The sequence below is a fragment of the Giraffa tippelskirchi genome, chromosome 13 (genome assembly GCF_054371585.1).
Source record: "Giraffa tippelskirchi isolate mGirTip1 chromosome 13, T2T-mGirTip1v1.2.pri, whole genome shotgun sequence".
NCBI lineage: Eukaryota > Metazoa > Chordata > Mammalia > Artiodactyla > Giraffidae > Giraffa > Giraffa tippelskirchi.
Window position 1 is genome coordinate 94117681 of NC_137287.1, and position 13896 is coordinate 94131576.

Genomic DNA, 13896 nt, shown 5'->3' on the forward strand with positions numbered 1-13896 from the left:
GACTGATGACAATATACAATGTGGGAGGCTGCTACAACTTCTGCTGTGATTATTTTATGTTCTTCATCTAGATTTCTCTTAGTCAAAATTCTATTTTATCACTTTCTATGATTCAAGTTGAAGAAATCACACATCTTTTATGCTTAGCTGTTATTATATGCTGGTTTATGTCAGACTTTCTATCATTTTCAGTATTGAATGAACACTTGCATACCCCACAGAGAGCTTCAAGAGGACTTTTTCCTCATTTGATAATGTCCACTGTTCAGAAAATTTATCATGAAATTTACACTTGCATTTTGGCATTTAGAGGTTCAACATAGGAAATAAAAAAGAGGTAATACAATTTATTTTCAAAAAGGGTGCCAAGACAACTTAATGGGAAAAGAAATGGTGCTGAAACAACCAGATAACTACAAGCAAAAGAATGAAGCTGAACCTCTACCTCACATCAAATACAAAATTTGATGATCCATAGCAAATGGATCAAATACCTATATATAAGAGCCAAAATTACTAACTCAGAAGAAAATGTCAGGGATAAATCCCTGGATTAGACAATGGTTTCTTAGATATGACACCAAAAGCACAAGCAAAAAAGACAAAATAGATAAATTTGATATCAACAAAGTTAAACATTATGTGGTTCACAGGACACCATCAGAGATGTGAAAGACAACCTACAGAGTGTGAGAAAATTTTTACAAATTGTAGGTCAAATAAGGGACTTGTATTTAGGATAAATAAAGAATTGTGTGCTGTGCTTAGTCTCGCTCAGCTGTGTCCGACTCTTTGCGACCCCATGGAATGTAGCCTGCCAGGCTCCTCTGTCCATGCATTCTCCAGGCAAGAATACTGGAGTAGGTTGCCATGCCCTCCTCCAGGGAATCTTCCCAACCCAGGGACGGAACCCAGATCTCCCCCATTGCAGGCAGATTCTTTACCATCTGGGCTACCAGAGTGGGGTTGTAAGTGGTACTGCTTTGGAAAACAGTTTGAAAATTCCTCCAAAGGTAAATAAAATTACCCAACAATTCCACGCCTAAGTTATATTCCCAAGAGACTTGAAATCATATACCCACCAAAAAACTTGTACATGAATGTTCACAGCAGCATTCGCTAAAAAAAAGTAAAAAAGTGGAAAGAACCCAAATGTCCATCAACTGATAAATGGATAAGAAAGATGTGATATCCATGTAATAGAGTATTATTCAACCATAGAAATGAAATCCTTGTACATACTACAACACGAATGAGTCTTGCAAACACTATGCTAAATGAAGAGTTGGACACAAAGGGCTACATACTGTATGATTTCATTTATGTGAAACGTTCAAAATAGGCAAATCCAGAGACAGAGAGGGAAATTAGTGGTTGCCTGGTGCTGGGATAGTTGGGAAGAAATGGGGGAGTGACGACTAAAAGGTATAGGGTTTCTTTTTGGGGAGCTGGAAATGTTCTAAAATGATCGTGGTACAGCTAAAATGATTGTACAGCTTTGTGAATAAACCCATTGCATTGTAAAACAAAAAACACTGATACTAGTGACCAACGCAAAAATTGAAAAAGTTATATTTAATAAATCTAATGTCTGCATCATTGCATGTCACAAAGTCCAAACTCGTATCTAATGGTACGTGGGAGTTGAGTCATGAAAGGTTTGGGAACTTGAATTTACGAAAAGCAAATTATCTCAAAAGTGAACGGTCTGCCTACAAAGAAGAACTGCATTTGTAAGGAACAGTTTCGCTTAACAAAGTCATAACGGATCTTATACAACGTTTTGGGAAGCTTGCTTTCAGGGATTGGCTGTATTTCAGAAGCGTGAGCGTACAGCGACTGACTTCCAGCTTCCTCGGCACGGTTATTAGAGCAACGCAGCCGACGATCTACTAAACCTTCAGAAGCCTGGTCCCCGCAGTGAGGCACTTGCTGATTGGTTTTCGTCTAGAAGCATGGAGCTGTCAATGATTGGCTGAGGCTGACATTGATTTAGGCTGACTTTGATTTAGCAACTTTCAGAAGCCTAGGTACTGGAGTGAAGCTGTTGTTGACTGGGCGATTTTCAGAAGCCACTGGAGTGAGGCTGTTGCTGATTGGCTGGTTTGCAGAGCCGTGTACTGATGTTAAGTTATCTCTAAATAATGGTGATTTCTTGCTCAGGACTTGGAACTTAAGCCAGAAAATCTTTTCCTTTCTTGAATAGGAAAAACAAGTATTTTTAATTTCTAGTTCCTTCTTTTGATGTTCCCTCAGCTAAACTCATTGGAGACACCATAGAGATTGTCCAAATCTTTTATTTGTAGAGGAAGGATGTTCATCTAGTAATTTAAGAACAAAATACTGTGGCAGAAAGAAGTGTTAAAGAGTTAAAGTGTTAGTCGCTCAGTCCTGTCGGACTCTTTGCGACCCTGTGGGCTGTAGCCCCCCGGGCTCCTCCCACCAAGGGATTCTCCAAGGCAAGAATACTGGAGTGGGTAGCCATTTCCTTCTCGAGGGTATCTTTTCAACTCAGGAATGGAACCCGGGTCTCCCACATTGCAGGCAGATTCTTTACCGTCTGAACCACCAGGGAAGCCCAACTGACTGTAAAAAGACGAATAGAGGACATTTAGGACATCTTGACAAAGTCAATACATGACGCAGAACAAAATCATTAAATATATCCTATATATATGTATGTATGACTATAAAAAGACGAATAGAGGACATTTAGGACACCTTGATAAAGTCAATATATGACGCAGAACAAAATCATTAAATATATCCTATATATATATGTATATATATATATATAATGACTGGAAACTGTCAGTTATACATAAGACTGAGGCTCGGTGGGATTTGCTTTCTTACATATGGCCCTGCAGTCGGAAACGGGTCGACTTAGAATCTGAACTGTGAAAGGCAAGGATCCTCTGGGCCCCTGTGAGCCCCTAACGTCTGTGCAAGGCTAGGCACGCATTGCTAACCCGAGGTCGGCTAGAAATCGGCTGAATGTTTGAAGGGAGGATGCGTAGTTGATTAGCAGCGGGTGTAGAAACGATACCCTCCTGGGAGACCGGGGTACGCGATCCGAGCTCCAGGGCGGCATCCGACTCTGCCCCCGCGCCGGCGGAGGTGTAGCAGCTTCTGAAGGTTTCCCTGAAGGTTTCCCTGGAGGCAGTAGGCGGCTGAGTGGGGCGGGGCGGAACAAGGCCCCGCCCTCGGGAGCGCCTGTGTGCGTGGCTGGCATCGCCGCAGAGTCCGACTCCACGATGCGGGGCCTGAAGACAGGGCAGAGCGGCGGCGTGGTAGCCTTAACTCTGGGCAACCGCGCTCGCAGCATATGACGCAACCGCCTCCAAGCTTAAGAAGGACTCAACCCTGCGGCCCTGCGGCCGCCCCTTACCCACTGCAGACGCCCACATCCGCGCCCTTTGCGCGCGTCGGGCTCCGCCCCCGCCGTGCTCCAGCACGCTGAGCCCCCCGCCCACCCGGCACGCCCAGCCGCCCCGCCTGGCAGAAGTGGGCCAGAAGCCGCCCCTTAGGCTTGAGCGACCCTCGCAGCGGCTCGGTCCTCCTCCGCTGTCTACTGCAATGGACGCGTATCCCCCGCACCGGGTGGGGCTGACCCGGGCGCGCTCCCTCGGCGGCCCTGGCCGAGGGTCGCCCTCCGTCAGGTACAAGGGGACGAGGCCTCAAAGGGGCGGGCAAGGGGTTGCGGGCTGTTGGGGTCTGGCGACGCCGCTCGCCGAAGGGCGTGGTCCGATATGGCTTCCTAGCGGACGGTTTTTCCCTGAACAGTTTCCTGAGGAGCGTTTCCCGAGGAACGGCGCCGGGTGCCGAGGCTCCCACAATGGCTTCCTTGTCGACAACCCCACAACGGATCCCCTGTGAAGACTCCCCTGCTATGACATCCCCACCCCCACAAACATTTCCCCCTGAAAAGATTCACTTATCAAGGACCTGCACATTGGCTGATTAACTCACTGCCTTCCTCGTAGAATATTTCTCTCAGAAATGGCCATCACTGGAGACGTCCCCTCACAATAGCTCCCCTGTATTGGTTTACCTCGAAATGGCTGACCTGTCTTGCTCCCCTGAAGGAGTAGGTCTCGTTTAGAACCTTTCCTCTGCATTGCGTCTGTCCCCTCGCTCCCCCTACACAAACACCCACCCGGACCGCATCTTCCCTACTGCGCGTTTCCGCACCTCCCCCTGCCCTGTCCTGAGTCGTTCCCTCACTCCAGGATGAGGAGCTCAGATTGAGGAGAGGTGGAGGTCATTAGAGGCGCCGGAGGTTAAAAACTAAGTGCATAGGGAAAGGGGGCCAGAATCCCCGAAAACTGCGGACCCCAGGCCACAGAGCCTAGAGATAAGAGCCCCGGGGTGCTTCAGTATGGGGGGTCCCCACCCCCTTTCTGCATATGAAGATTTATTTCTACTCTCTGCTCCCCGTGCCTTTGGGACCGACCTTGATAGGCTCGGTATCGTTGGTGATGGAAGTGGGTTGGGGCCGCCAGCGAAGTGTGGATGATGGAATAATGGAGGAGTTGTGGCAGAGACCGTTGAGAAGAAAGGAGGAAGAGAAATAGGCTTTGGTTCTGCTAAATTGTCATTAAACCAGAAGAGGGTTTTTGTTTGTTTTGTTTGCTTTTTCTCGATTCTAGCTCCCTAGCAAAGCAAATGTAGTGTTCCCTTGAAAGAAGGTTGTCAACTTACGTGTGAAAACAGCCTTTCCTTTATCTTTGTTATGGTATTTAAGGCATTGTATTTTTAAATTTTTGCTCGAAAATGTTTTTTATCCCTTTGTTATGTTTTTATTTTGTTTTAACTCCACCAGATTCATGACGAATAAGAGCTAAATCTTAGAATCATGTCCTTCTCATACTTATTGACATTCCTTCTTCCACCCCAGCTACTAACACACGTTTGTTGAATAAAGGATGGAGGAGGTGGGACTAGATACCCTTGGTTTCATTTGGGAGTCCTAATTCCTTCTGATTTGGCTGGTGACAGGTGATATATTTGGATTCCTCTTCAGCTCTTCAGTGGAATTCCACTGGGCTTTACAGTTCCAAGTGTTTAGCTGCTTATGGTAACTATCTCCAAGTCTGTTTTAACGTTTCTGGCAGCCAGTTTCACTGTTACAAGTATTTGAATGTTGAATACAATAGAAACTGCACAGGGTAGCCACCCTTTAAATCCAAGGCCTTTTTAGACTTGGGGTTTGTCCCTATTATCTTGAGCTTTGAAGTCTGGAGTCTTTTAAGGAGAAAAGAGCTTCCCAGTAAAATGTATCTCTAAAATAACTGCTTCCTTCCTTGCTTCTAGTAGCATGGCAGTATGCTTTTTTTTTTTTTTTTTTGATAAGCAGTGTTTTCTTTGTTAAAAACATTAATGTTCGCTAACTTTACTAATCATATTCAAACTTCAAATTTTCTGCCATGTGGTTTGAATGAAACTTGTTAGTCTTCAGACAAGGATAGTACCAGGAACCTCAAGGCCTGGTGGTTCTATGCCTTTGGTAAAAGAAATTTGATGAAAGTTTCCCTCCTTTCCTTGCCGTTTTTAACTGAACATAACGTTTCTTACTCATTCAGTCAAGGCTCTCCCTTATTATGACACTGAATGTTCTTACCAGGTTTGTTCTCAGTACTTTGCTATCACCCATATTTGGCTTCTTTGCTACACTCCGACTCCTGAATGATTAAAGAGGCAGGCCTAACTGGTGAAGTTACATTCCTAAAGACCCATAGATGGTATTTGCAAGTGAGTGGCACTTTTCTAGCAATGGAGTTAATCTTCACAGGCTAGGAATAGAGATCAGGAGTTAAAATATTGTTGCTTAGATCTGGAAGCTACTCATGGTTGTCATCAGTGCTGTCCATCAAATATCTTGGGTTTCTGTCTTCTGGGCATGTGGTACAGTTGTACTTGGTTGCACCCTTGAAGTTGGGTATGGCCTTGTTAATTGCTTTTGGTTAGTGAAATGTGCACTGGAATGATGTGTATGCCTTCATGGTAAAAGCTTCTGGTGTGTAACTTGCCACTGTCTTTCCCTCTGTTTTGGTGACTGTTGGTGCTCCAGATGGTGACTAGTCTCAATCTGGGAACCAGAGCTAGCTTCCAGATGACCTATGTTTGACATGTAGCATGAGCAAGAATTAAGCCTTTTTTCAAGCCACTGAGATTCTGGAGTTACTAAAATAACTGAAGTGAAAGTCGCTCAGTCATGTTCAGCTATACAGTCCATGGAATTCTCCAGACCAGAATACTGGAGTGGGTAGCCTTTCTCTTCTCCAGTGGATCTTCCCAACACAGGGATCAAACCCAGGTCTCCCGCATTGGAGGTGGATTCTTTACCAGCTGAGCCACAAGGGAAGCCCAAGAATACTGGAGTGGGTAGCCTATCCCTTTTCCAGCGGATCTTACCGACCCAGGAATGGAACGTGGATCTCCTGCATTGCAGGTGGACTCTTTGCCAACAAAATAACTAACTTTGTTTGTACTAAGGAACCAGTAGAAATAGCTGAAATATGCTTTCCTACTTCATATCTTTTCCTGCAGAGAAATCTGATCCTGCTTAGGACTTGTTTAACAGTTTAAATTTCACTGCCTCTTTATGCAAATTCCAACATACACTGTGCTGGGTGTTATGGATTCAGACAGATAAGGCAGGCCTCTGCCCTCCAAGAGCTTTTTTGTAAGTGGAAAGAGATAAAAACAGTAAAAATCATAATACAGAGTGGTGAGAAATAAATATTGGAGGTGAAATAGGGCTGAAGGAACAATAATGTTAGAAGGCATAGGCAATTTTGAGGCTCAGCATTGGAAGAATGGAGTTGCCAGTTACTGATACTGGAAACATTGTAATAAGAGTAGGCTTGTGGAAAAAGAGTTCAATTTTGGCCTTGTTCATTTTGAGTTTCCTAATTGATACCCAAGTGGAGATACTGCATTAGCAGTTGGATATATTAGTCAGGAGTTCAGGAGAGAGATTGAAACTGGAAGTACAACTCATATTACTGATGACTCTCAAGGTTGTTTTTTTTTTAAGTTTATAAGACTGGATAGAAACCCAGGGAGTAAATGTAGATAGAGAAGAGGACCAGTATCCAAACCCTGGGATTTCCTGTGTAGAAAAGACAGTGTACCAATGTCTTCCAGATTTTGAGGAAAAATGGATTCCTACCTCTGAGATAAGGGACAAATCAAAGACAGTTATGGTCAAATGATAAATGTTAGAATAGACAATTAGATTTGGTAATATGGAGGTCATTGATGACCTTGACAAGAACAGTTTTGGTGCAGTGGATTCAGGAGAAACTAGGAGAGGAATTGAAGACAGTGAGTATAAAGAGTCGTAATGATGTTATTTCAAGGATTGTTATAAGGGAGAGCAGAGTAATGGAGCTGTGGCTGGAGGAGCATGAAATGTTAGAGTTCTTTTTGTTTTTAGGTGGGCAGATAGCATGTTTGTAAGTTAATAGGATGTTGGAGTACAGAGAGACAAATTGATGATTAAGAGAGAGAAGGGACAATTGCAGGGGTGAAGTCCTTGAGTAGAGAGAGGGAATGGATTCTAGGATATAAATGGGTATGTTGGCTTCAAGCTAGATAGATAACGTGGACGACGGTTCATCTGTGGTGATTATACTGACCCAAGTACTGATGCATTAGTAGTTTGGTAGTGGGACAGAGTGAAAGTTCTCTTCTTACTATTTCATTTTCTCAGTTAAATAAGAAGGAAGGTCTTCAGCTAAAAATGAAGAATGAGAGAGGTGTTGGAAGTTTGAGGAGAAAGCAGGTGTGAAATTCATCCAGGAGAGGGGGGAAAAATGAGATGAATAAGGAAATATTTTTGGATTGCCAGATAGCACCAAGTGCCCATTTGGTTAAATTTAAGATGAGACCCAGTTACCATGTTGAATGTTTTACCTTAAGATGAATTAAGCTCCTTGGATGTGGGCAGTGGGGGAGGGAGTGGCTGAGGTAGGATAGAGCAGTGGTCTCCAGTCTTTTTGGCACCAGGGACTGGTTTCATGGAATATCAGAGTTGGGGGTGGGGAGGATGGTTTTGGAATGATTCAAGTGCAGTAGGGTTCGAGCTCCAGTAATGCTAGTGATGGAGAGTGGCTGTTAATACACATGAGGCTTCACTTGCTCACCACTCATCGCTTACTGTGCAGCCTGGTTCCTAACAAGCCATAGACCGGTACTGGTTTGTCACCTAGGGGTTGGGGACCTCTGGGATAGAGGACATCATTGGAAGATAGGAGTAAAGGAACTGGGAGGTAAGGATAGTAGAAGCTCAGTGCGTATTGAGATCATCATGAATTAAGTTGGGAGTAGTAATAACAAAGAGGCAATGATCCAGAAGCCAAAATCTTGAGGGAATGTGGAGGACTGAGTGACCTATTGTGGATGTCTGTAACAAGAAGGGATAGTGAGTGGTTATTATTTGTTGGGATGAAGAAATCATCCAAAATAAAATAGTTTCTCAAAAAACCTGTGTTTCCAGATTAAAACAACCCTCCAAAAATCCAGCACAATTAATTTAAAAATATGCATGCATGACATAGCATCATGAAATTTTTGAGCACTATAAAGAGAAAAGAATATCTACAAATCACATAGAGTCAGGAATCATAAGATTGGACACTAAGAGGATAATGGAGCAAGTATTCTGAGTGGATTCCCACTCAGAATTCTGTATCCAACCAAATTCTCAGGCAGGTGAGGGAGGGATAAAAACATTTCACACATGGAAGATCTCATAGTTTGACTTTCCATGCACCCTTTATGAGTCACTGAACGGGGTGTGCTTTAGCAAAAAGTCTGACCAAGGAGCTCCTGTGCTGGAGTTCTATACCATGTATAGGTGAGATTTCTTCCTTGTTAAAGGGCTTGTAAGGAAGGGCCTTCTTTGTTGGCTCCTGGAAATTACCAAAGAGTTGGGACCATTTTTTGGTTGCCATTTGCCACATTGCTTGCCCTAGTGCTTAGGTCAGTGTCTGGCACATAGTCAGTACTCAGTTAATGTGAACTGCTGTTGTTAGCGCTTGTGAAACACTGCTTGCACTAATTATTTGCTGAATGAATAGAAAATAATTATAGGTGAAACTGTGAGCTGTGGGTGTTGAGAGAATGAAGACTCACAGTTGTAAGCTAAATGGTGGGAAAGTGGTTAACCATAGTGATGTTCTACTGAGAGGGCTTACGTAAAGCCTCACAGAGACAGATTATCTCTTCAGGTGATGTTTATTGGCCAGTACCCATGGTTCTCTTTTGGGTTTACAGATCTAACCCAGAAATAGATCTACAGAAATAGTCACTGTCCCTGCCTTTGTTGTTCAGTCGCTCGGTTGTATCTGACTTTTTGTGACCTCATGGACGGCAGCACACCATCTTTCACCATCTCCCAGAGCTTGCTCAGACTCTTGTCCATTGAGTTGGTGATGCCATCCAACTATCTCATTCTCTGTGGTCCCCTTCTCCTCCTGCCTTCTTATCTTTCCCAGCATCAGGGTCTTTTCCAGTGAGTTGGCTCTTTGCACCAGGTAGCCAAAGTATTGGAGCTTCAGCTTCAGCTCAGTCCTTCCAATGAATATTCAGGATTGATTTCCTTTAGGATTAACTGATTTGATCTCCTTGCAGCCCAAGGGACTCTGAAAGAGTCTTCTCCAACACCACAGTTTGAAAGCATCAGTTCTTCGATGCTCACCCTTCTTTATGGTCCAATTCTGACATCTGTACATGACTACTGGAAAAACCATAGCTTTAACTATACAGACCTTTGTCAGCAAAGTAATGTCTCTGCTTTTTAGTACGCTGACTAGGTTTGTCATAGCTTTCCTTCGAAGGAACAAGCATCTTTTAAATTCATGGCTGCAGTCACCATCCTCAGTGATTTTGGAACCCAAGAAAATAAAAATTTTCACTGTCCCTGCCTTAGGAGAACTCAAAATGCAGAGCAAGATACGACCTTGTATGTATGAAGATGTGAAGTTTCACCTTCAGTGTACTTACTGGGATGCTGGCCAGGGAGGCTTGGTTTGGTGCTTATAGAAGTAAAAAGGGTTTAATTATTTTTTTATGACCTTATTTCTGAACCAGGGGTGGAGGACTATGTATGGATTTCACCCAGCTCTTAGGAAGTAGGGCCTTCCCAGGAAAACTTTTATAAACTGAAATGGCATAAAGTGAAGAAACAATTACTTTAGAACACATCTTGCTAACAGAGGCACAAAATCAGGATAAAGCAGAGATGCTCACAGACACGGTTCAAAGCTGTTGCTGAGATGCTGAGTGTAGTTACCAGGAAGGACTTGGCAGTGCCACTCTCATTGCTCCACTGTAAAACAGATGGTGGCTATCTTTGTTTTTGATCTTTTTTCATAAAAGCAAAAACACTCTTCAAATTTCTTTCAGTTACTGAAAACGGGTAAGTCTTTTGTAAAAGCAACATTTTGAAAAGCAAGGGATGCCTTTGCTTATTTTCACATATGTTTGGGATGACTGTGTTGTTGCATCAGTAGTGCACAGTATTTTATTAGTGTTTCCTAGCTCTTGGGCTCTTCTGTGATGTTCTGATTTTTGGAGATGGGGAGTAAATGAGATCCAGATGCCCTCAAGAGTTCCACAGCTTACATATTGTTTTGCCCTGAAATTAAGAAGAAAAGAAAAAGCATTTTGTGACTTGGGTATTGAAACCTGTTATCTGTAATTTGGGGCTTCATTGGTGGCTCAGTGGTAAAGAATCCGCATGCCAGTGCAGGGGATGTAGGTTTGATCCCTGGATCAGGAAAATCCCCTGGAGAAGGAAATGGCACCCCACTCCAGTACTCTTGCCTGGAAAATCCCATGGACGGAGGAGCCTGGTAGGCTGCAGTCCATGGGATTGCGAAGAGTCGGACATGACTGAAACGACTTAGCAGCAGCAGCATGATCCTGGTGTTTGACAAAGAGATTACAAAGGAAAATAGCAACTGCAAAAATCCTAAATGAAGTAATGGTACAGCCAGCCCTTCAGATCCACAGTTTCTGCATCCATGGATGCAACCACTCAAATCAAAAATATACTTTATAATTTGAGAAAGTTCCAAAAAGCAAAACTTAAATTTGCCACATACAAGCAACTATTTATGTACCATTTACACTGTATTTACAACCGTTCACATAGCATTTATATTAGGTTAAGTAATCTAGAGATGATATAAAATATACTGGGGAGCTTCCTTGGTGGCTCAAGTGATGATGAATCCGCCCGTCAATTCAGGAGACATGGGTTTGCTTCCTGGTCCAGGAAGATCTCACATGCCTCAGAGTGACTGAGCCCATGGACCACAGCTATTGAGCCTGTGCTCTAGAGCCTGGGAACTGCAACTATTGAACTGATGTGCTGCAACTACTGAAGCCCACATGCCCTAGAGCTTGTGCTCCACAACAAGAGAAGCCACTACAGTGAGAAGCTGGCACACTGCAATGAAGACTAGCTCCCGTGCAGCAGTGGAGACCTAGCATAGCCAAAAATTAGTAAATGAGTAAAATTATTAAAAAAATATACCAGATAATGTGCATAGGTTGTAATGTAAATACTATGCCATTTTATTTAAGGGACTTGAACATCTGCAGATTTAGTATCCAAGGGGTTCCTGGAATCAGTCCTTCATGGATACCAAGGGACAACTGTCTAACAAGGAAACTTCTAACTATTACATTAATAGTTCAAGAGTGGTAATACATGGTTTAGAAGTTATGGAGAAACAGGTGTTCTGGTATATTGTAGATGAATGTTTTAAGAAAACAATTTAGCAAAATTTATCAAATTTTTAAATGCAGATACCTCTTAACCTGGCGATGCTAGTCTCTGGCTTGCAGAAAATTTGTTTGTTGTTCAGTAGGTAAGTCTTGTCCAACTGTTTTCCACCCTATGGACTGCAGCATGCAAGGCTTCCCTGTCCTTCACTATCTCCTGGAGTTTACTCAAACTCATGTCTGTTGTGTTGATGATGCCATCCAGCCATCTTATCCTCTGTCACCCCCTTCTCCTCCTGCCCTCAATCTTTACCAGCATCAGGGTCTTTTCCAGTGAGTCGACTCTTTGCATCAGGTGGCCAGAGTATTGGAGCTTCAGCTTCAGCATCAGTCCTCCAATGAATATTCAGGGTTGATTTCCTTTAGAATTGACTGATTTGATCTCCTTGCAGTCCAAGGAACTCTCAAGAGTCTTCTCCAGTACCACAGTTCGAAAGCATCAGTTCTTTGATGCTCAGTCTTCTTTATGGCCCAATTCTCACATCTGTACATGACTGCTGGAAAAACCATAGCTTTGACTATACAGCCCTTTGTCAGCAGAGTGATGTGTCTGCTTTTTAATGTACTTTCTAGGTTTGTCTTAGCTTTTCTTCCAAGGAGCAAGCATCTTTTAATTCTGTGGCTACAGTCACAGTCCGCAGTGATTTTGGAGCCCAAGAAAATAAAATCTGTCACTCTTTTTCCTTTTGCCCCATCTATTTGCCGTGAAGTGATGAGACCAGATGCCATGATCTTAGTTTTCTGAGTATTGAGTTTTAAGCCAGCTTTTTTTTTTAGACTTGTGCCAAAGATGGCTTTATAAGGTTGTTCATTGAAACATTGTTTGCTGTTTGCAAAAATAATAAAAATCATGAATGTTCAATCATAATGTGTTGTTAAATAAAAGCAAAAGGATATAGTACAACAGTTTTAAAAATAAGGTTGTGTTTTATTTACTATCTTGGAAAGATCTTGAGGTACAATGTTCAGGAAAAAAAGCACATTGCAGAGCAGTTACATATCTCATATTTTGATTTTATGTAAAAACAGTGAAGTGAAAAACAACTTTCTCCCCAAAAAACTCACCCAAGCTGTGTATTATATCAGATTGTATATCTGATTGTATATGTATTATATCAGAATGTTCACAGCAGTTTTATAGGATGAAGTGATTCAGATTGGTATGACAATTCACTTTGTAAAACATCCAAAACACAAAGCATATAGAATATAAGGAGAATATATTTATGTTTTAATAGTTTGATTTTAAAAGTCAAAAAGCAAAAATTATGAAGAAAAACAGACAAAAATAAAAATTGCGAAATTTCTCCCATTTCCAGGGAACCATGATAATAAAACACAAACAAAATATACTTAGCTATATATATAGTAATTGTTATAACGGCAGTGAGCAGTGAACTAACTATTAAGTATAAAATGGATGGTGGGGAGAACAGAGGTGTTTAGAATTCAGAAATACTGTGTCTGAGGCTAACTTTGTTGTCAGGAAATCAGTGAGGTGTATCAGAAAAAGTTCAGAGCCAGGATACTTGGTCACTCAGGTTCTGATGCTGTTAATCTTTACTCAGCCTTGTGATCTGGGCAGACTGCTTCTGTTTAGGTCATGTTTTTGCCATGTCATCTGTCATGTCTAGATTTTGAGCCTGAATCCAATGAAAGTGAGAAGTATAGTATACAAGCAGCCTATTTGATAAAAACTGTTATTACTGTGTCTGCTGCCTGTTCATTGTTGCTATTTAGTCATTAAGTCATGTTTTGTGACCCTCTGCAGGTATTCTAAAGGAGGAACTTTGTAACTTTGTAGGTGACCACAGGCCTTCTACTCAGGATGTGCTAGCTTTTGTTCAGGTAGACCTGAAAGCTACAGGGCAGTTCTATTGCTGGGTTTGGTGTGTGTTTGAAAGTTTCTACTGAAAAAAAAGGGAAAAAAGACTGGATGGATACAAAGAAAACTCATAATGGTGACCTCTGGGGGTGGGGAATAGTGAAAACTTAAGTTCGTATGTAGTGTTCGATTTTTAAATAAAAAAGGATAATAAATTAATACTTTACATAATTGAAAAAGGCACTAATGTAGGTTAATTCTGAGTGCTG

General features: G+C 42.4%; 2 protein-coding genes across 5 annotated transcripts in view; one reads left to right on the top strand and one right to left on the bottom strand.

Annotated features, from left to right (window-relative positions):
* LOC145530970 (uncharacterized) overlaps window positions 1–3410 on the bottom strand; it is a 43746-nt gene extending 40336 nt beyond the window's left edge. The window contains exons 1-2 of the mRNA XM_081552292.1: window positions 3366–3410; window positions 2973–3266 (exon numbers count right to left, since the gene is read on the bottom strand). Of these exons, the coding sequence (XP_081408418.1) occupies window positions 2973–3266; window positions 3366–3410 (339 nt within the window). The remainder of the gene's footprint in view (window positions 1–2972; window positions 3267–3365) is intronic.
* DNAAF9 (dynein axonemal assembly factor 9) overlaps window positions 3203–13896 on the top strand; it is a 171677-nt gene continuing 160983 nt past the window's right edge. For all 4 annotated transcript variants that reach the window (XM_081558875.1, XM_081558876.1, XM_081558883.1 and 1 more), the window contains exon 1: window positions 3203–3662. In XM_081558875.1, coding sequence (XP_081415001.1) covers window positions 3580–3662 — 83 coding nt within the window. In that variant the 5' untranslated portion in view covers window positions 3203–3579. The remainder of the gene's footprint in view (window positions 3663–13896) is intronic.